Here is a 23,274-nt window from a genome sequence, read left to right as displayed (position 1 = left end):
CTCAATTTGCACAGGAACAAATAGCTTTGCAAAATCCTTTATGAGAAATCCATAAATTCCTATAAAATGAGTAATACACCAAAAGACGTAAAAACACGAAAGTTTGAAGAATCCAAAGGCTTATTAGAGTCAAGAAATGCAGTTATTTCACAGTGATTAGTAGCGCTTTGAAATATCACTAGGTCTAGTTCCAGGGAAGATTTTTAAGGTGTAGTCACATCTCTTAAAATCGTTTCATTTTGTTTACTGAGCATGCACGAGGGCTCCTGCTCCTTGGCCATATCCAAATCCTTTTGGTCCAAAATTCTTGGCATAACATGCTGTATGGAGGGATTAAAAGAAAGAGTTATAAACAATAGTGGGACGTTTAAAGAGATTAATGTATTTTATATAAAAATGATTTTCTTTGTAATAAAAAAACAAACAAACACAGGAACTTGTTAGTTTATAAAAAGGGGAAGATTTAGAAAAGTGCTCCTTTAAAGTTCTAGAAGTGGAACAATTCCTATGGAAACTCCTAAACCAAGGGTAGGCAATCTTTGTCACTCCAGATGTAGACTACATCTCCCCCGATGCTTTGCCAGCATTGTGACTGTCGGAGCATTATAGGAGATACAGTCCACAACATCTGGAGTGCAGACAATGGTCTGCCCTAGACTGATTCTGCAGACATCACAGGTTGCCTTCGCCTACTTTCTTTCCTGAAAATAGATTGGGGAGGTTCAATCCTACATTAAAAAAATATTTATAAAATCTGTTTTACATTTGTATGAATATACTTTTAGTTGTTATACTATCAGTAAATTAGTAAGAAAAAAAAAGTGCAGCATGAGATTTGTAGTTCGAAATAAACTTGGGATCTGCCTTTTGGCCTTTTCTGTCCTAAAAACTTACTAGTACACATGAGTAGCTGTTAGCAGAATAACAGTGGAGGTCAATTGAAACAAAGCTTCACACATATACAAATAGAATTTGTAATTCTGGTACACGGACGTACCTTTGCAGTAGATTTCTCCCTCTTTCTCGGTTAAGGTGGTCGATTCTAGACTTTTGCCACACTTTGCACACCTGAAGCAGTTCTTATGCCATGCCTAGAATGTGACAAATAAAAATCCAGAACTGAAAAATGTTAACGTTCCTTCCATTCCTGGCCAACATGTGGATGGCAATGAGACATCATGTACTTTATGTTGCCATAGAAGGTTATTAAATCCACTTTTTAGGATACATCATGGGGATCTGAAAATGTTATACAAGTCCTAATGTACTTTATTTAATGACTCGTGGAATTGGTTTAATTTCTGATGTTTTACCAATTTAGGTTCCTAGACGGTAAGACAGTGGGACACAGTAAAATATTTAGGTGGCCATCCCAGGTTAATTATTAATATTGCTTGGGCGCTGTGTGTATCTAAGTTATACAGTAACTAGTAAGGTCAGCCATGTCACCAGTACAGTTATCCAGTTGCCAAACCCGTGTTGTAAGGAGCAGAAAAATAGAACTATGAACAACAAGAAAATTATATGCAATGACTCAAAATGTATTTTAACGGACTAAAACCCACCAACGGCATGTCAGCCGCAGAATAAAGACTTAAAAGCACACTCCAAGCACCATAACCCCATAACCACTGCAACGCCCTCTACTACACTAATTCCTTCCCATTGTAATCAGTCAAATGCTTTTATGACATTTTGACATCTTAACTTGGCTCTGCTGATTGCCACCCCCTGCCAGAAATGTTCAGCTTAAACTAAAGTTCTACGGTGCCTTGCTTCGCTCATTTGCAGAGAGAGATCAACGAATACTCTCAATGAGCCAACCGTACGCGGGAGCTTCCGATCTTTCTGGCTGCTGAGAGTAGGCAGAGAGCGGCACCTGGCAGCACCCAATTAAAAAGTCAGCTCATTCTAAAAACGGTTTGACTACTTACATTTGAGGAGTGCCAGGGTATTCCTGGCACCATAACTACTACAGCACACAAGTGGTTATGGTGTTTGAAGTGTTCCTTTAAATAACGAGGGCGTATGTCTAGGCTTTAATCATTTGCCCTGTTACAGTTACCATCATGGTTCAGTGACAAAAAAAAAATTCAAGTTCAGAGGCAGATCTTTATCTAATAAAAAGCATTCAAAATGCATTATTTGTAAAAATCATTAGAATTTCTAGTAAAAAGCAGCACAGATTAGAATTGGGTTTCCAGATGGCTCATTATATGAAAATCGCATAGGATTGTCACCAACTTACTTTTCCGGCCCCCATTACTTTCTCAGCAGCGTACACGGATTCCCCACATCGGGGACATTTTTCAGTTCCTCCAAATTTCTGAGCAAACTTTGAAGGGTTTGATGTGGTGTTGCTGGGGCGTGATTGTTGGGTTCTGAAATAAAAAAAAAAAACAAGGTTTTATTGGGGATTATTCAAGCTATAAAGCATTTACTCGGGAAACAAATCAAACGTGTAATTGACATGACAGAACACAACGGACATTGAAGAAGAAGGAAAAAAAAAATCTGCAAAGCTTTCCTAAACCTATCTGAGCATTTATTATATAAATGTTTCAGAACTAAATGTCTGAAGTGTGTTTTAATCTTAGAATAAAAGGTTTTTTGTGCAATGTAAAAAATGAATCCGTCTTTGTCAGTGTCCTTTGGACACACATGCTTCATATAGAGCAACACTGACAGTCCTCGGTCCCGGACTACTCTTGACCAGTCGACCTTCTAGTGTCTGTCTCACTCCTGTATAGCTGTTCTCTTTTCTCCAGTCATCCTTTGCTTTCTCAGCCTTCATCTGAACTCTCTTGCCCTTCTCCTATAGTCTCTTTCAGGATATCTGTTCGCGACAAACTACCAGTGCACTCTTCAACCTTTCCATGTCCTCTTCTCTGCCCACCTTTGGTCTTTAAAGATCCTTACATAATTCTCAAAATTAATCTTTCCACTCCTTTCCTCCTTCTCAACTCCTTTCTGTTCCTGTGTGTTTATCCATCGCTGGGTGCTGTGGCACTCCTGGGCTCAGTAGCCCAGATCAGAATTGAAAGGATTTCTGCTCAGAGCCCCAGTTAGTCACACTGTTGCTTCACTACAAGATAATCAAATAGAGTTTGTTACCAGAGTGAAAATTCAAAGTGAATTTCAATTGAACTTTAAATTTAAAGGTGAAAATATCTGATCTGAAAAAAAGTCAGCGATGCTTTCAGTTCCAGTACTCTGGCCCTTAAATGTGAAATTCTCTTTGAATTCTCAATTAAGAAAAAAAAAAAAAAAAGAAAAAACACAACCTGTTCTGTATTCCTTTCCCAAGACTTCTTGTCTTTAAGAACATTCAGTGCAGCTTAGAGACACAGTCTGGCAAGCCTAGATGGGATGCAGGCAGGACCTCTTGTTGTTGTCTTGTAAATGCTTAATTAATGAATAAAACTTGTGTTTACCCTGGGATCACATTACACCAGTAAAAAGTGGAAGCCTTCTGTAATTATATTATGTTGTTGTCTAAATGTATTTGGTAATCTTTTATTACAAAAACCTACTCTTCTGGTTTAATGCCAAGTCTTTCTCCTCTGTCCATATTCAATGTGCCGGCTCCTTGGCCATAGCCATAGCCCTTAGGCCCGTACTTCTTTCCATAACACGAGCGACAGTAAATCTCATCGTCATGTATAGCCATGTTAGTACTGTCCAGATTTTTTCTGCATACCACTATCAACATAAAAAGCAAAAGAAAACAAACACATTAACATTAAAGTGGTTATTAAAGAACAAAAAAAAAAAAAAAATATAGAAAATAAATAAAATAAAAAAATGTGTTTAGGGCTGGTATTTTATCTTTCTAAACGTAGACAAAATGATACTTTATAATTTTGACATTCAACGAGTGGAAATAGTGTGTGGTTTCTAAATGTGGTTGCAGAAAAAACGTTTTGCAGATATCAAAGCATCGTGCCATTTCATCAAGCATGATATTTCCAGTTAAATTCCAGAGTTATTAAACAAAAATATGATTGTCCTTGGTCGAGGCCATGGGCTTTCTATGATCTGACATTCCATTCTCTCTGCACGTTCTGTATTCACAGGCTGGTTTGTGTTTACAGCCCACAGAGAGCATGGCCACTAAGGGTCAGAGAGAATGGTAGGAGTCCAGATTTATTTTTGCTGTAAATTAATACAAATATTTAAAAAATAAACACCCCTAATGTACCAGCAAAGTGACTGCCGTGCACGTATTGGACTTTCTCCGTAGGGAAGGACACTGAATGGCATCATGCACATGAGGACGTCCAGGGTCCTTTTTACGGAGTTTAACTCTGTAAAAGAGCAGGAAGCACCACTAGTGACTGTATGGTAGACAGCCACTTAAGGCAGTCTTAACCCTGCAGAGAAACTGCAATGTTTTAGATTGCAGGGTCAGTGCATCCAGAACACTTTAATGAGATGGAATGGTCTGGGTGCCTATAGTGACCCTTTAATATGTCTGGTACGAAAAGATTTATGGAGTCTTCAGAGTATGGCAGTGAAGCTAGCCAAACGGTCAAAACCCTGGCATTCACACAGCAAGTTCCCACGGGCTGAATGTATACTAATCAGTGGTATTAACACCCCACCACTAGCCAAGTTTGTGCAATATCTCCAATTGGAAAGAACTAAACCAGGATTGTGGATGATGGACAATTGGGCCTGCCTCTTTAGCCACACACCCTCACTCCAGAAAAATACTTCCTTATATGGATGTACACAGTTCAGCCACTGACAGCACTGAGTGATCTGAACTACAAAACAACCTGTATTAGAAGGAGAGGACACCCAGAGAGACATATAGTAAGAAGATCACCACCTGTTTGTCTCTCATCGTCTCTCAGGTTGTGAATAACAAAACAGCTCACTCAGTGCCATTGTGGCGGAGACTGAGCATACCGAAGATAAGGAAGTCTTTCTGTCATGAGGGGGTGTGGCTAGGGAGGCAGGTTTATGGTGCAACATTCTGCAAAACATTTATTTAGTTTTTTCTGTGCAAAAACTATAAAAACTTGAGCATGTTAAAAGAAAAAACAAATACAGCAATAAAAGGGCAAAATCTGTCAAATGCATTAAAGTTGTATTGGTCCCTTTCAATGGGCAGAAACATTTCTTTTTGTAGGGTTCCATTTTATTTTGAGAAAACACTAATGAACAAGAATGAACATCGTGAAAGTTGGAGAACCAGACGTTGTCTTTTCATGCTAAAAACCCAACTTACGAGGGGGCGTGGCCTAGCAGCGGAGCGGAATGGCTGCCTAATCTCTGAGCTCCTCCGTACTCGCCCTGCAAATCGCTAGAAAGCTGCCCCAAACGCAAATATGGGGAAACACACTAAGGCTGGGGGTACCCCCAAACCAGCGGCCACCCGCCCACCTGCAATCCAGGCATCGGTCAGGCAATACATGACCACACAGCCGGACCCATCTTCCCAGGCCTCCGCTGAGGCCTTCCTGTACTCGGAGGCCTCATCCATGAGCCCGAACTCCCAGGTCGGCGACGCGAGCGGAGAACCCACAGAACACCCGCCGGCAGACTGGATGGCCCTGCTGAGAGCACTGCCTACCAGAGCTGATCTGACCCAAGCCACATCGGCCCTCCATGCCTCGATCCGGGCCGACCTCCAACTGATGAGAGCGGACATGCAGGGTATGGCGGACCGCATGGCGCGGCTGGAAGAGGAACAAGACAACCTCACTGTGGCCCACACAACCACAGAGTCCACGCTTCTCAGCCACACTGCCCACTTACAAGCCATGGCGCGCCATGTAGAAGACCTCGACAACAGGGGCCGCAGAAACAACCTGCGGATCCGAGGCCTACCTGAAGGCGAAGAACCCTCAACCCGGCTCACCGACACACTTACCTCCTTATTCAACGACCTTCTAGGCCGTCCTACGGACACGCCGATTGACTTTGTCCGTGCACACAGGGCATTAAGACCCAGAGGCCCTGAAGGAGCGCCGCCAAGAGATGTTATATGCTGCTTAACTATCTTCTCCCTCAAAGAAGACATACTACAGGCGGCTCGTAATGCGGGATCCATTACCCATGAGGACCACCCGATCCAGATATTTCCTGATCTCTGCCCGGCCACATTGGGCTACCGCAGGGCCCTGAAACCCCTCACTCGAGCCCTGACGGCTCAGAAGGTGAGATACCGATGGACTTTCCCGACCGGCCTAATTGCTCACACCCCTAATGGTCCCATGCCGGTACGCAACCAACAGGACCTGCAAGATCTCACCATTGAGCTCCAGCTACCACCTTTAAACATGCCTTGGCCGGACCCATTGGACTTCTACATAGGCCCACCGAGGCCGGCACGAGACGACCCACGGCCACAAAGAAGAACCAGATCTAGACTGGAGACGGCGCGACCAGTCGGCAACACCCGCTGAGTTCTACGGCTCCTAAGAGACTTTGAGACCCACAGTTTGAGGTACCTGCCTATGAACAATGACCCGCTGGGGAGCTTCCCATAAGGTATCTCGCAAACCACACTGAACTGCCGGACTCCCTCTCTTGTTACACTTTTGGGTGGGGGGCTGAAACGGGGGATTTGATGACTCTGCGGCTCACGCTATGCCCCGACTGCCACTCAGAAGGGGAACATTCTCTTAACCGGCTGCGTTGCCATAGAGGGATTGACATTGCCACACCACCAAACACGAGCCGCAGAGACGGGGAGACTCGGTGCCACCGGCACATTTTGTGACTACTAATAACGGTGATATAGGGTCTTTGTCGGAGGGCCCAACCTCCCCCTCTATTGAAGTGGATGGGTATATACCATGGGGAAGGATAGGCAGGAGGGAAACACAACCACCACACACACGCCTGACGCTAGAGCTCAGGGCCACAACACGACACGCCACCCAACTAGACACGCCATGATGCTCGCACACACGCACGACTCACGAGGCTCGAAGCCTGGTCCACACGACATGCATAATCTTTACGATACCCCACTCACAAGATCACAGATAACCTAGGGGCTAGAGTATTTTTTGGGCGGGGCGGGTAGGGGGTAGCCAGAGGGGCCTTCCACGTGGGAATTTTCCTTTTTTTTGTTGTCACCGCTGTAGGTGACCCCACGGGGAAACACCTCGTTTCTTTTCTCCTTTTTATCCTTTCCTCTCCCCTCTCTGAACCGGGACCCCGGAGAGAGACCGGGTATATCCGAGAGGCATTCAGTAACCAGTAGGCCACGTTCCCACCTGGTCGGGGTGTCAGGTAGAAAGGCAAGGGGACTCGACCGAACCGCTAGTACGGACGGGACGACTCCACCTCGGCCTACACCCGAGCCATTATTCTGTATAGTGTTGTTTTATTGTTCATTGTTTACTTATTGGTTACATAGTGTTTATTTTATTTTTCTTTTTTTTTTGTTGTCTCTGTATCTAATCCTAGGCACTCAAGGTCCGGCTGCGGTGTCCGCGTGGGGACTCGGGAAGGGGCCTCATCAAGGACCACCCGTCCAGGTAACACCCTTTCCCTGTACCTCTGACACGCTCCTTCCCTGAACCCACCCACCACCTGAGTGGTACTGCAAACCGTAGGCCCACCATTTATCTGCCCGCACTACCCCTCCCAGAGTAGTCCACAGGTACTCCATCATGCAGAACCCGAAACCGGTAACCAGAGCAGACATCAACATTATCTCTATTAATGCCAAGGGCCTTAACCAACCTGAGAAACGGTCACAGGCGCTCCGCCACTTTCACAGCCAAAGAGCCCACATAGTATTCATACAGGAGACACATTTCAAGGAAGGTCTGACACCTAGAATGACTGACAAACGGTTCGCCCAATGCTATCTCAGCAACAACCCCTTAGGAAAATCCAAAGGCACGGCCATCCTTCTTCATAAATCCCTACATTTCACACCCACAGCAACCATGAAAGATGACTGGGGAAGGTATATATGTGTTAAGGGAACGATAGCTGACCGTACGTACACGCTAGCCAACCTGTATGCTCCCAACACTGCGCAACACCGTTTTATGACTAAATCACTGAAAGCCATCATGGCCTTTACGGAGGGTTGTCTGATCATGGGAGGAGACCTAAATGTGGCCCTACAACCGAGCCTAGACACCTCTACGGGCACCTCGACGATACCCAGACATGTGTTGACCACTATCAACAAAACCCTTAGAGACCAACGCCTGACCGACTGTTGGAGAGCGACACACCCTGATGACAGAGACTTCACCTTCTATTCCAATCCAAACAAGACGTACTCCAGACTTGACTACTTTTTCCTACAACACTACTACCTGACAGATGTTAAGTCTGTGACGATTGGGACAGCGACATGGTCCGACCACGCACCACTCACCATGACGCTAACGTCTCCCCTCTATAAGCCGACGTGCAGCAATTGGCGACTGAACGAAGCCCTACTTAACGACCTAACAGTAGCCACGGAATCCCGAACCGCACTTACTCAATACTTCACTGACAATGTTACCCCAGATGTGACACCCCTCTGTGTGTGGGAGGCCCACAAATGCGTGATACGAGGCTACTTCATAGCTAAAAGCGCAGCCCTGAAAAAAGCAAAGGCTGCCAGACTGGCGACCATAATCACGGAGATACAGGTGGTGGAAGCCAGGCACAAACTTACACGGCTCCAGAGCGATGGTGCCAAGCTACTGACATTACGCAGGGAACTGGCATCCATCATGAATGCCTACCACCAAAGGGCGCACCTGCGCACCAAAGCCTTCTTTCACACACACGCCAACAAATGCGGGACCTTGCTGGCCCGTATGATCGCCAAAAAGAGAGCAGAATCCTACATACCTAAAATTCGTGATAAAGAAGGGCGACTGAAACATCTCCCGGGAGACATGGCGGCGGCTATACGGGAATATTATGCGGAGCTTTATGCCATACACCCCGACAGGGAGCCACCACGCCAGGGTGACGCCTTACCAGAGACTAGACAATACCTACGCACACGCATACATAACCGACTTCCCAGGGAAGCTACGAATGCCCTTGACGAACCGATCACGCCTCGCGAGTTAGCCTGGGCCATAAAAGAGTCGAAATTGGGCAAATGCCCGGGCCCTGACGGTCTCCCCACTAGATACTATAAAAAATTTGCTGACGTGTTATCCCCACATCTCTTGACTGCCCTTAACACCTTACGTGACGGAGCCAGCCTACCCACACAGACTCTAGAGGCCAACATCTCCCTAATCCCAAAGGAAGGTAAGAACCCGGAACTCTGTGCGAGCTACAGACCTATCTCCCTACTAAATTGTGACCTTAAATTCTTCACAAAAATACTAGCCCGCAGACTACAAACCTACCTCCCTGATCTCATACATAGAGACCAGGCAGGGTTCACGCCCCAGAGAGAAGCAAGAGACAACACCATCAGGACACTAGATCTCATCCACAAGGCACAAGACAGTCGGGAGGGCCTCCTCTTGCTCTCCACAGACGCGGAGAAGGCCTTCGACCGCATAGATTGGGGCTACATGCTGGCGGTATTGGAAGAGATAGGTCTGGGCCCGCACATGATGAGCTGGATACGAGCACTATACTCCAAACCCACAGCAAGGGTATGCGTGAACGGACTGTTCACGAACCCGTTCCCCATCCGGAACGGCACAAGACAGGGATGCCCCTTGTCCCCATTGCTGTTTGTACTGGCACTGGAGCCCTTTCTTAACTCTGTCCGGGACAACCAAGCCATAAAAGGGATACAGATAGGGCAGACGAGACACGTAGTGGCTGCCTTTGCAGATGATCTGCTGTTTTATGTCACTCAGCCTGAAACATCAATGCCAGCAATTATGGCAGAGTTCCAGCTCTACGGCCAATTATCGAATTTCAAAGTTAACCTCGCCAAATCTTCGGTTCTGAATGTCTCGATCCCACCCAATAGAGTTGCAGCCCTGAAGCACACGCTCCCATTCCAATGGTCTGACACTACTATAAGATACTTAGGCACCTCCATACCAAGAGACCTGTCACAAATATACACCGCTAATTTTCAACCCCTCCTAACCACAATACGTAGAGACCTGGAGGAATGGACTAAAGTTCGCCTTTCCTGGTTTGGACGCATTGGAGTGTTAAAAATGAACATTCTGCCCAGGCTGCTCTACTTGTTCCAGACACTGCCAATTCACATACCTGAGGCATACTTCTCAACGCTGCGCTCCATGGCACTCAGATTCACATGGCACAACCTACAGGCACGGGTCAAACACGACACTCTCACATTACCAAAACGGAAGGGCGGCCTGGCCCTCCCAGACTTCCAGGTTTATTACAAGGCAACCCATCTCCAGAGGGTGATGGAATGGTCCAAATCGGAGGTCCACAAGTTATGGAAGGAAATAGAGTCAGACCAAATATCCAGACAAATAGAGCTCCTACCGTGGCTAGATCACCACCAGGGCAGACAGCTGGCTAACCCACACCCGCTAATTAGAGCGACCTTAATGGTTTGGCACAAAGTGGGGACACCCTCCTCCCTCACCACGCCCATCTCACCACTCTTACCCCTGACGCATAATGACGCCTTCCCACCTGGACTAGACGCTGGCCCGTTCCAACAACTGTTAGGAAACCCACTACCCAGACTCTGCCACGCTACCACCAATGGCACGATACGGACTCTTGAGTCCCTGCTGCCCGTGGGGAGACCGACGTTCATGCTGCAGTTCAGATACAAACAACTATCCGCTTACCTACTAATAGTCACCAAAGACATCCATGCCCACAGGCCGCTCACAGACTTTGAAAGGCTCTGCCATGACCCAAGCCCACTGGCCAGGGGACTGTCCACACTCTACAGCCTCCTCATGGACGCAAAGAGACTTCCCCCACCGAGCTTCATGAGTAAATGGGAAACCGACCTGGGAATTACACTCTCGCCAGCCCAATGGGAAAAGATCTGTACCCTGTCCCTTCACTGTTCAACATCCAGCGGCATACAAGAAACGGCCTATAAGGTACTGTCTCGCTGGTACCGCACGCCACTGGCCACCCATTCCTACGACCCAACCGCCACCAACAACTGTTGGAGATGTGAGAAAGCCCTAGGCACTCTCTTCCATATCTGGTGGACGTGCCCCCTGATACGACCCTACTGGGCAGCGATCCACGCGATCATCACCAAATTTTCTGATACTCCCCCCCACTTAGACCCAGCAGCCTTTCTCCTGCACCACACCTCCACCCGTAGCTCAGCTTACAAAAAATCCCTAACGATCAGGATCTTAAATACAGCCAAGAGTCTCATTCCCTTATACTGGAAACAAAAGACCCCACCACCTGTGTCGACCTGGTTTAAGCGCATGGAAGAGCTAAGGGCACTAGAGGAACTCACCTCACACGCAGAGGGGAGGGAACAGTCGTATATGACGACCTGGACACACTGGATACTGACCACGACGAAACCCGACTTCCAGACGCTTATCACAGACTGAGTAGACATCAGAGGGGACATGACCCGAGACGATGGGTAGGGGTGACAAGGAAGGACCGACAAAACAGCGCACGTCATACATAAAGCTACCACTGACAGAAGTTAACTCGACAATTCTGGCCCTGACAGAGACGAAGGACCACATAAACCTAAAGGGAAGGGAGGACGCTTTCTCAAACGCTGAGGGATCCCCCCCCCCTCTCCCCCCCCACCCCCCCCCCCCTTCCCGGGTGGACTTGCGGGCCGCGCAGCCGGACCAGGATACAGCAGACCACAGGTATGCCATTAAATGCTCAACTACGCATGTTCCGACCTGGAAACCTGCGCGTTTCCCTGCATTACTTTACCGACACCTCAGAATCGCTAACAATGTGCCTTATTACCTGTATCTGCCAGTTGTTGGAAACCTGCGTGTTTCACTGAACCACACTTGAGACGTTTACCTTTATTGTTATTTGCAAATTTATTCTTGAAAATCTGAATAAAACTTAATTCACAAAAAAAAAAAAAAAAAAAACCCAACTTACTGCACAGAAAGCAGCACTTGTGGTAGCTCTTTCCATCGCACTGCACCTCCTCAGCATGGTATACGGTCCGACCGCATGCACTGCATTGGTTTCCACCTCCCCAGTTAGGCATCTTGAAGCTGTAGGAATGGGAAACCAAATCTGTTAGAATGGAAGTATCTTGGTGCACGAATTGTTCAGAAAAATGGAAAATTGTTCAGAAAAATGGACTAATGCATCTGTCGAGTATCAGAGCTAGAGAAGGCCACGTGGCCAAGTCATAGGGCAAAAAAAACACACAGATTGAATAAACATAGCTCTACATTTCCTGCATAGAGTAAAAGGACAATCAGGACATTCACAATGGTAAATTAGCATGATTATTATATTATTATTATTAATCCTTCCTCCTGGAACTCGCTGCAGTACAAGGTTAGAAAGGGCCCTGGCATGAGGCACGTGTGACAAGGACGGGTGCAATTCCATGAAGTTGGCTTGGACTCCATAATATATTTACGTACAATATGACTGCACTCACCCCAACATGCATACATTCCAAGGGTGCTATATCTTAGTTATTTCCATGATCCGATACATGCAAGTATGGGCCAGAAATGACCTATAAAATCCCATTGGGCTGCCTTGCTATATAAATATGCTTCATGTAACACTCCATAACAACCAGAGTTATTACCCATTACACTTGGACTATAACAAAAACGGGATGAAGCAAAGTAAGCGGCAAGAAAATGGGACAAAAACTATGGAAAACACAAACACTGCAAAAATACAGTAAATCCGGGAATGGTTTCAGGAATAAGGATCTAACAGAAAATATTCCAACAGTCCATGGGAGACAATTAACCCATGCTAGAGAATTTTACAAAGGAAGGCCTGCTTTATTGGGATTTTACAGTAAGATCTAATGCAAGCACAAGGTTATAAATCTTATGAATTAGTTCATTAAGAAAAGCAAGTGAGCAAGAATAAGGAGAATAGACTGCATGAGGTTCACGTATTGGTTTGCCAATATAGGTTACTTCAGAAATTGGGATTTTTAAAAACATTTTTATGGGTTTACGTCAAGCACCATGACCACTTCACTGACTGACTTGAAGTGATGATGGTGTTTGGAATTGTCATTGTTTCAGTATGAAACGCTGCACATACAGAGTTAAAAGGTGTTTGCTCCCAGAGGTGTAACTTGACCACCAGTATGGTTATTAGCCAGCCTGGAACAAAATGTCTGGGCCTGGCTACTGATTAATCTGTGCACACTGTGTCTGTTGTCAGCATGCATGGCATACTGGTAACAGATGACGAATGGCAGCATTCCTCCCCCCCTGCCCTTGTGCGGCTCAAGTCCCTTCCCTTCGACATCCCACCCAGTGGAGGAGGATTAGGTAGCAGGGAGAACTTAGCCTCAGCATTGGATTGTAGGGTTTGGGTTTTTTTTTTTTGCCTCTCCCCTCCTTTTTTCATCAGGTAGGACCATGCCAGTAAAGGTTATTGCAACCCAAAACAGTGTATTATTAAATCATTGTTCCTACTGAAGAAGCTTTTTAATTTCTGTGTAGCAAGAGGCTGGTAGCTTCGGGTATCACAGTGAAAAAGAACATCCCGATCATGTTGCATTTTGACAAGCTATGCAAAACTTCACAAAATGCAATTTAAAAACAAACAAAAATAATCCCACATTGTACGTGACACGAGAAACTTCTCCACGATTAAAAATAGAGGTTATCAATTCCCCCTCCCCTTTTCAGATCAAGGTTACTAGAAACCCATTATAGTTTCATTCAGACATTTTCATACGCTTTAGCCAAAATGGCTTTTTCCTTTAATTTTCTGTGGAATAAAACGAACACCATGTTAAAATCTCAGATTACGCTGCTGAACAGGAACAGATTGGGCTGCAATTGAGGTCTTTCCAGACAATATCAGATACCTGGGACAAGCATGTTCACATCTTAATATGGAATGAAGGCTTCCTCATTGTGTGAGAATAGAGCATAAAACATACAGGACAACAAAAGTCACCCAGACTATTTCAGATCAATAAAGTGGTCTAGGTGCAGAGGTCCTGTCCTTTTAAGACCATGTTAACATTGCAGGGTTAAATCCAAACTCTAATGGCAGAGTTCCTTACAGCCACTAGAGGAGCTCCCACTGCTCGGACAGCAAAACTCAGAAACCCCCACAGGACAAGTTTAATTTAAAGGAACACCATAGTGTTAGGAATACAAATACGTATTCCTAACGCTATAGAGCCCTGTCCTGCGGTGAATAAATGGTTAATTAACAATTTATTTGCTTACCTTAATCCAACACCGGGCTCCCTCGGCACTCGTGTCCTCTCCTCCTCCATCGACATCAGCTTCCGAGTGGAGCTGAATGCGCATGCAAGGCCAGAGGCACGCACGCATTCAAACCCACCTATAGGAAAGCTCAATGCTTTCCTACGGGGATCTTTTTTGACGCTGGACTACGTGAGGACGTCCAGCATCAAATAAGTGTGATTTACTCCGTGTAAATCGCGAAAGCGGCCTCTAGTGGCTGTCAGGAAGACAGCCACTAGAGACTGGATTAACCCTACAGTGTAAACATAGCAGTTTCTCTGAAACTGCTATGTTTTCAGCGCAGGGTTAAAACTAGGGGAGCCTGGCACCCACACCACTTTATTGAGCTGAAGTGGTCTAGGTGCTTATAGTGGTCCTTTAATGCTTTCTTATGGGAAAACTTGGATGCTCGGATCAGGGTTACTTAAAGGATTAGCAGGGATAATGCAGTCTGACCCCAATAACGAAAGAGCTATGTTCCACTTCACGCCATACCGTGGGTATCAGGTAGTGAGACAATTACTGACGAGTCCCTGGTATGACATAATTCAGCTTCCGCCATAATGTAATTTAGCCAGCGATGCGGAACCCAGTACCTGCAGGCTCCAGGTACAAAAAACACTTCAGTCAGTTGGGGTGGTTATGGGGCCTAGGGAGTGCCATCAGAGGTCGGTGACGATCATGGAGCAGTATTATTTAGTAAATATAGAACTATATAGAATGAAAGTATACATTTGCTAGCCATTCAGACAGCACAATGCAGAATTAAAACTCCATCTGTTAGTGGATGTGTCCCATTTCCGCTAAACTCCTTGATCTATGGGTACCCCTAATAAGAGATGGGAAAAATAAATTCTGTCCATGTTTTGCAGATTAATCAAAATGTTGAAATCCCCATTAATTGTGTTAGAACAGAGTTCCTCTAATCTTCGTCTTCCGAGCATGAATCCACAGAATGTGATTTATAATGGCCATTTATTAGCTGAACCAGGTTTCCAGAACTGTTCTTCAGGATTATGGTTTCATTTTACACATATTTGTTATTCTAAAAAGGACGATCTTAATGAACTAGATTTGTTGTAAATCACTTCCCTCTGACCACCAGAACTTCTCTGCTGGCCTTGCGAGAACTTGAAAGTCAAATAGTAAGCACATTTAATTTTACAACTTTTTTGATGACGTGATCCAGTATTAGTGTATCATTTTTGGCAGCTAAACAGAACTCACGGATTAACATTCTTTTTCTTTTAAGCAAGTTTTTGGCTAATTTACTGAACAGCAGCTGACATAGATCAGGGCAAATTAATTTGCTATGAACAAACCCAGCTGAAATTCAGAAAAGAAGCAGAACCTTATTCATTGTGCTTAGATTATTCTCCATACAAAGCGAGTCCTAATTCTCAAGGCAATCTCCTTAAAGAAAAAAAGTCCTTGGCCTACTCCTGTACTCCATCTTTCGTTCATGGTGAGGGAACATCTTCCCATCTTTGGCTCAATGCACATCCAAGATATTACATTTATTGGAATTGTGGATGGCCACCATAAAACAAAGGCTACATTGTTTTTAGAACTGTGTGAATGTTTGTCTCAGTAATACCCAGACTTCTACTGCAGGGAACATGTTCTTCATTGGCCTCTCTCAATACACTGTTAAAATTTTCATTTCACAGTCTATCCAATATTCTAATTCTCTGCCGAGCCCAAATTATGTATTTAAACTACATTACAGAGCACTGCTTAGTTATTTTAACAAAATGTATTCCTGTAGTTAGTAGTACAGCATTTTGTAGCAATAATGTATTCAGCAGTCAACATTTATATTTTAAAATATCTAATAAAAACGTAGACATTACAGGTATAGCAAAAGGGTTACACTAATCCTTTTAAGGAAGGGTATCTTTTCTGTGTAATATGCCCTATTGGGCACTGTGGAGATGGTCTCTCTCCGATCTGTAGTATATCCTGCAAAATAAAATGGTTTGCTTAGCTCCTGGCGCTGATCTTTCTTGCCCCTCCTCACCCCATGCGCAAAATCTGGGCTGGTAAGGGAGGAAGGGTTTTTAAAACAAAAACAGCAAAAAGAACCTCCAAAGTTAATGGCGGGAGGCAGGAGGGAGCACACGGTGCAAGGGGTCATAATCATGTCTGTACGAGCTGATGACAGATGTGTTTTATGCACAAAATTGATATTAGTCAACCCGGAACACAGTTCCTTGCTGCCTCTAGCACACAAGTGCATCTATCTTAGCATGTGCAATGTTTAACCCCTTAAGGACACATGACATGTGAGACATGTCATGATTCCCTTTTATTCCAGAAGTTTGGTCCTTAAGGGGTTAAAGCTGAAACACTGTACAAACTGACTCCTACCACCATAACAACTTCACACCACTAAAGTGGTCATTGTGGTTGGAGTAACCCTTTAGCGATATATTACAGCATTTAGAAAATGCCATTTCAATCTGCAGAGCTTTACAATTATACAAAAAGGATATTAAACAGCAAGTAATTAAAAGATGAAATACAAGCGTGAAGAGCTTGCATTTGAAGTGAGCTCCTGAGAATTGCAGTAGTTCATATAAAAATTCATGTGATGAAACATCCCATAAAAAAAATAAAGCAATTAAAAAAACAAAAAAAAACACTTTTCACGCAAACAAGATGCAAGGTTTTTACAAAGCAAGCAACAATCTTCTTGCACCACAGCTGCAGAATTTGTGTCTCCGGATTTCAAGTGAATGTGATAAGATGTGTTAGGTTTACTATAACCCCATAAAACCCTTTTTTCCCTTATCATTTCATTTATTTCTCCACACCTAACAATATTCTATGTATTTATAGAACAAGAAGGGCTGTGAAGTTACACAAGTTAAATATGAAGCTGCATAGTGAACTTTGCTCAGTGAATACAACCTTTTAAAAAAAAAAAAAACACATTCTACTAAATTTAACATTATATGAAAAGGTTACACATTTTACGACTGTGTTTAAGTAGAATTATAAAACAGAATTAGTGATGGAAGAATTTCAGATCCCTGCCTGCACAATATCTGTCAGTCACTTTTAGGCACGATAGCTGTACAATTCTGGATAAGATTGGAAGATTATCATATTCCTTTTGGTCTTATGTAGAATTCCAGAAAAATACCACAGCTGTAAACTACTCAACCTCATTCCATGAAAACACATTCTCTGAGGCGAAACCTGATCGTCCAGCAATTAGTGGACAGCAGAAAAGTGTTATGGGATCTAATCATTATTAAAAAGGGATCGATGTGAATACTGGACCCAGTCAGCAACAGAGATGTTGGGCCAGACCGCTAGAAATGTATCCAGAGATATGAATTCCCTTTAAAACAAATAAAGACGAAATTCTAGAACCTTCCACGGTTTATTACACTTAAGCTGTTGCAATATAGAGTTTTGTGTTGTTTGGCCACCATTTCTACATATTTATCAAGCATACAGCATATATAATAGTCTATGTTTTACTCAGCATCCCCTCCCTCTCCTGGAGTCTATTAATTCATCTTTCTCTTACTGGAGTAAAAGTTGATAATCCTGGAATATCACCGGTATGATACAGATTGTTTGCCTTTAAGAGTTTAAAACTAATTTGCTCTGTTACATAGATCAGGGTTAGGCAACCTTTGGCACTCCAGATCTGGACTACATCTCCCTTGATGCTCTGCCAGCAATGTTCCTAAAAGAGTTATGGGAGAAGCGCTGAAGGTTGCCTACTCCTGCCATACACTATCAATGGCACGAGAAAGGAAGGCGCTAAAAGCATGTCAAACAGGGCAACATAGGTAATCTCAGGGTTCCAATATCATGTATTTTGGCATAAAATATAGAAAGAAAATGGAATCATGCCAGAATATTTCCGTCATGTGTCCTTAAAGGGGTTAAATTCCTGACAATTCACACTTTATTGAATAACCCTGTATAACAAAGTGACAGAAACAACATACCTGGATAAACTGCTGCACTGCATATTTTATTGGGATTGACCAGAGACCTGATTATAGGCTTCCCAAGATATGGGGGAAAAATAATTATGGCAGAGTCCAGTACCCAGCACTGCAGCATGGGACATACACATTGGCATAGTACTTCTAATTAAAGAACACATTTATCATAAAAACCCAGGGAACCCATTTCCTCGAATTATCCCATGGTAAAAAAAATATAATAAAAAAAAAAAACGGTAGACAAGGAGAGAACACAGAAAATAAAAGTTCTCTTTACATAAGAATGATGAGACGCAGAGTACAATCCCAGCCAATTGACATATTTAATAATTTGATCACAGAATATAACAACACATTCATATAGAAATAAAAGGACAGATCCATGCATGGATGCAGCACTATGGTTTAACACAAACCGGATTTGTTAAAGGAAAGTGTAAGAGGGAATTTGGGATTAGATTTGGAAACATCCAGTGAATAAGCCAAGGAACAGTTAAGATGCACAAAAATATTACGGATATAATATTATATATATATCTCCATTAGTACAGTCTGTTTTTGTTCTTTATGAATACATGGTACCATAGGGATACAGAGTTTCTTTATAATGTCATAGAATGACTGGTTGGATGAGGGTATAAAAATGTCCACTAAGAATGTCCGTAGACAATATCTTGCCGTCTTATTTTGCAAGGAGCGTAGGTGACGGGAATACTAAAATCATGTTCACTTTGTTATTGAAAGCCCAACTGAGAACAGAATGTCTTATACCCGTGTTGTAAACAGGAAAAAAAAAAAAAGTTACTAGTAAGAAGTACTGAATTAGCTACTTGTTAAACAGAGTATATTACGAGTATGTTGTGAACTGGCTGTTGTTATTTCATGGGATGCATCAGATTTTCAAATCATGTACTTATACCTCCCAACAGTCCTGGTTCCAGAGTGGCAGTCCCAATTTCAGTTTCCTATAACACCACATATGTGTATGGGGATTTCATTTGCTAAAACCCAGAGTTAATGAATAGCCTAGCCGTGGGTGACATCATCCATGCATTATTTTCCTGCAATACACAGTTTTACTGCCATCATGTCCCTAATCTCAAGGCAGCTGGGACATGTTTTGGTCTTCCAGAAATTAGTGTGAGTTAAGCTTCGGAATGGCAGTCACATTTTAATTGAGCACTCTCCCGTGCGGACTATATGGTGGCGGTTTCCTCCTGGGAGTGTGAGGCTGATAATCTCTGGAAGACTGGGATATGCAATGCCACACCATGCTGATTACATAAGTAGCACAGGTATTTTTATAAAATCATCCTGAAAAATATGGCGATTCATGCATCCTGGAAAACCAAGAAAGACTCATATTTTAATTCCATTAATAATGTCCTATCCAGCTGTATACAAATCTGTGTACCATAATGACAATTACTAGCCAATGCATTGGCTTAGATCAGGGGTCTTTAAACTGTGGCCCTCCATATGTTGCTGAACTACAACTCCTATGATTCTTTGAATTACATAGATAGCCAGAGAATCATGGGAGTTGTAGTTCAGCAACATCTGGAGGGCCACAGTTTGAGGACCCCTGGCTTAGATGGTCCATAGTAAAATAATAGGGGTCCAGGCACTCCTTGGTTCAAGACAGGCACTTTATTGAAAACCACAACAGCAAAGTTTCGACCCCAAAAGTTCTTTGTCAGCTTGAGGTACATCGGCGCTGGAATAAGGTGAGAGATTAAACTTTTTTTTTTACCTTTTAATTGCCAGGGGAGGGAGGCATAATGGGGCACTATATTGTTAGAAATACAGATTTATATTCCTAACACTATAGTGTTGCTTAAAGGGACACTATAGTCACCTGAACAACCTTAGCTTAATGAAGCAGTGTTGGTGTATAGAACATGCCCCTGCAGCCTCACTACTCAATCCTCTGCCATTTAGGAGTTAAATCCCTTTGTTTATGAACCCTAGTCACACCTCCCTACATGTGACTTGCACAGCCTTCCATAAACACTTCCTGTAAAGAGAGCCCTATTTAGGCTCTTTATTGCAAGTTCTGTTTAATTAAGATTTTCTTATCCCCTGCTATGTTAATAGCTTGCTAAACCCTGCAAGAGCCTCCTGTATGTGATTAAAGTTCAATTTAGAGATTGAGATACAATTATTTAAGGTAAATTACATCTGTTTGAAAGTGAAACCAGTTTTTTTTTCATGCAGACTCTGTCAATCATAGCCAGGGGAGGTGTGGCTAAGGCTGCATAAACAAACAAAGTCACTTACCTCAGGCAGCGACATGTCCCACGTCGCTGCCTGCTCCTCCCCCGCTGCTCCACCTTCTTCCTCCATCGGCCGGTGGGCGAGACTGATCCCGCCCACCGGCCGAGGAGACCTAATGCGCATGCGCGGCAATGCCGCACATGCGCATTGGCGCACCCCATAGGAAAGCATTGAAAGCAAATTTCAATGCTTTCCTATGGGGAATTGAGCAACGCTGGAGGTCCTCACACAGCGTGAGGACATCCAGCGACGCTCTAGCACAGATAATCTGTGCTATGATGCAGGAAGTGACCTCTAGTGGCTGTCTAGTAGACAGCCACTAGGGGAGGACTTAACCCTGCAAGGTAATTATTGCAGTTTATAAAAAACTGCAGTAATTACACTTGCAGGGTTAAGGGTAGTGGGAGTTGGCACCCAGACCACTCCAATGAGCAGAAGTGGTCTGGGTGCCTGGAGTGTTCCTTTAATGGATAACTTGAAGAAGTTCACTTCTGATTAACAAGATCAATCATTATTACAAAGTGTGTGAGCGGAACTTTAATCATTAGAGATTTCAAGTTATGCAGATATAGTGATAGAGAACAGATACGCTAGGAGAAATATACATTTAACCTTTTAAATGAAATGTCTCATTTATCAAAAACACCAATGCAAATGAATCAGGGGACCAGTAGCGTGTGGCCTTGGGGGCTAGTACAACAAATGGCCTTTCTTTGCACACAAATCTAACTGGTCTCTTTGTGGATGTCCTGCCTGACGTGGCACGTGATGTATGGATCTAAAAGATGGAGTCTCAAAGTATGACATCATATATTCCTATAGCCGCCCCCATTATAACCTGCACAAAATAAGGGAGCATTCACAGAGAATATATTCTATTTTCTGTGACTCCACTGTTACCAAGGACAACCAGCTTGTGTTATGAATGTCTTGAGCTCTGTTTAGCAGCCTGGTCAGCCCAGATTCTAGAGTCAGACTAATGGTGATGTGAAGGTCCAAACAGCATTGAGATAGCAGGTTAGTAGCCCAAGTACATACCCACCCAGTGCTGGGCTAGAAAGAGGCCAGTTTGTGCCTGCTGATTCACACTCATATAGTTCTAAGTCAGATATCCCAACACACCTCTCATTACATGTAATCAGCAGACTAATGGCTCTGTGAGACAGCAGCCAACACTCCTGTATGCCAATATCCTGGTGGCCAATTGTCCTCTAGTCCCCTGGCAAGTCCTTGTTTAGAATTGGACAAGAACAACAAGTTGTCATAGAGATCAAACAGCAAAACACAAACAAAAAAACAAGCAAATCCACAACAGCAAGCAAAAACCCCAACTGGTGAACTAGTGTGGGCTGCAAATCCTTTGTCTTGCAGACAGCACGTAGTACACCTTGGATTTTCCTGTAGTGGCAATGTGTCCTACCAGGTTTAAAGACAGCTTCTGTCCACACAAACATAACAATCAGCTTGGGAGCTCAGGAACCAAACTTCCTCTCAGCCCATTATAGCTTCTCTGGTATACACAGTCACATGTGAGATGATCTTACAGTTTTAGTGGCTACAGGTTTAATAAACCATTCAGATCCTCTTTTAACTAGATTTCCATTAATTGCAAGTCTCAGACTCACTGTACAGCAGACCACCCCATCCCCCCCAAATAAATACATATATAGACACGACATTCCGCTTTGAAAGTTCTTTCATAGGCTCACATGTTTGCTCTGATAAGTTTTAGTTCCTCCAGGCAAAATGTTTTGAATACAGTTTCCTTTTTTTTTGTCACAGCAAGACACCGCATAGAATGTGTGTCAGAGTCTCAGAATATTGTTCATAGGACAATTTCTACAATTACAAAATATGGTGATCCAGATTTAGCAAAAACAACTTATTCCTCTCTCATGTAAACACTATTTTCTGAGAAAATACAGTGTTTACATTGAAAGCTAGGAACACCTCCAGTTGCAGTCACTCCAGTGAACCAGAGGGACTTCGGAGTTGATTGAGGCATAATATGCCTCCATCCACTCAGATCTGCTGGCACGAGCATCCTGTGATTCAGTATCTCCTCCCACTGCATGCAGGCACTGAACTTTCCTCATAGAGATTCATTGATTCAATTCATCTCTATGAGGAGATGCTGATTGGCTAGGGCTGTGTTTGAATCATGCTGGCTCTGCCCCTGATCTGCCTCCTTGTCAGTCTCAGCCAATCCTATGAGGAAGCACTGTGATTGGATCAGGCTATCACATGTCAGCAGACTGCTTGTTTTTCCTGAGTCTAACAGCATGCAGATTTACAGCTTCTGGCTTGAATACAGTAAGATTTATACTATATTTATGGAGGCGTGAGGGGCTAGATGATCGTGTTAACACTATAGGGTCAGGAATATATGTAGTTGCACTGGTGACTATAGTGTCCCTTTAAGCAAGCACTCTATGCACCATTACCAAGAGCCTCTGGGTGTTATCCCCTAGTTTTTCGTCAAACCATTTAAGAAATGTTTGACAAAATCTGCGCTCTTCCCTGCACTCAAAAAGAGCACCCCCCTCACCCCCTCTCTGATAAATCAGATGTTACACATCTACATTATCTATATCCATTCCGTCCAACCAGAACAATGTTTGGCTGGGAGCTTTAGGGTCGGTTACTTGACTGCTTATCAGCTTAACACTGCCATCTAGGTTGGACGGAATACAGAAATTATTATTATG

The 23,274-nt window shown here is 43.7% G+C and overlaps 1 protein-coding gene across 1 annotated transcript in view; it reads right to left on the bottom strand.

Moving 5' to 3' along the window:
• Positions 1-21: 21 nt before the first annotated feature.
• CSRP2 (cysteine and glycine rich protein 2) overlaps positions 22-23,274 on the bottom strand; it is a 36,983-nt gene continuing 13,730 nt past the window's right edge. The window contains exons 2-6 of the mRNA XM_063446982.1: positions 12,001-12,119; positions 3,534-3,702; positions 2,249-2,381; positions 998-1,091; positions 22-320 (exon numbers count right to left, since the gene is read on the bottom strand). Coding sequence (XP_063303052.1) covers positions 244-320; positions 998-1,091; positions 2,249-2,381; positions 3,534-3,702; positions 12,001-12,112 — 585 coding nt within the window. The 5' untranslated portion in view covers positions 12,113-12,119 and the 3' untranslated portion in view covers positions 22-243. The remainder of the gene's footprint in view (positions 321-997; positions 1,092-2,248; positions 2,382-3,533; positions 3,703-12,000; positions 12,120-23,274) is intronic.

Source organism: Pelobates fuscus, chromosome 3 (assembly GCF_036172605.1).
Source record: "Pelobates fuscus isolate aPelFus1 chromosome 3, aPelFus1.pri, whole genome shotgun sequence".
NCBI lineage: Eukaryota > Metazoa > Chordata > Amphibia > Anura > Pelobatidae > Pelobates > Pelobates fuscus.
This window is presented reverse-complemented; position numbering and strand designations above follow the sequence as displayed.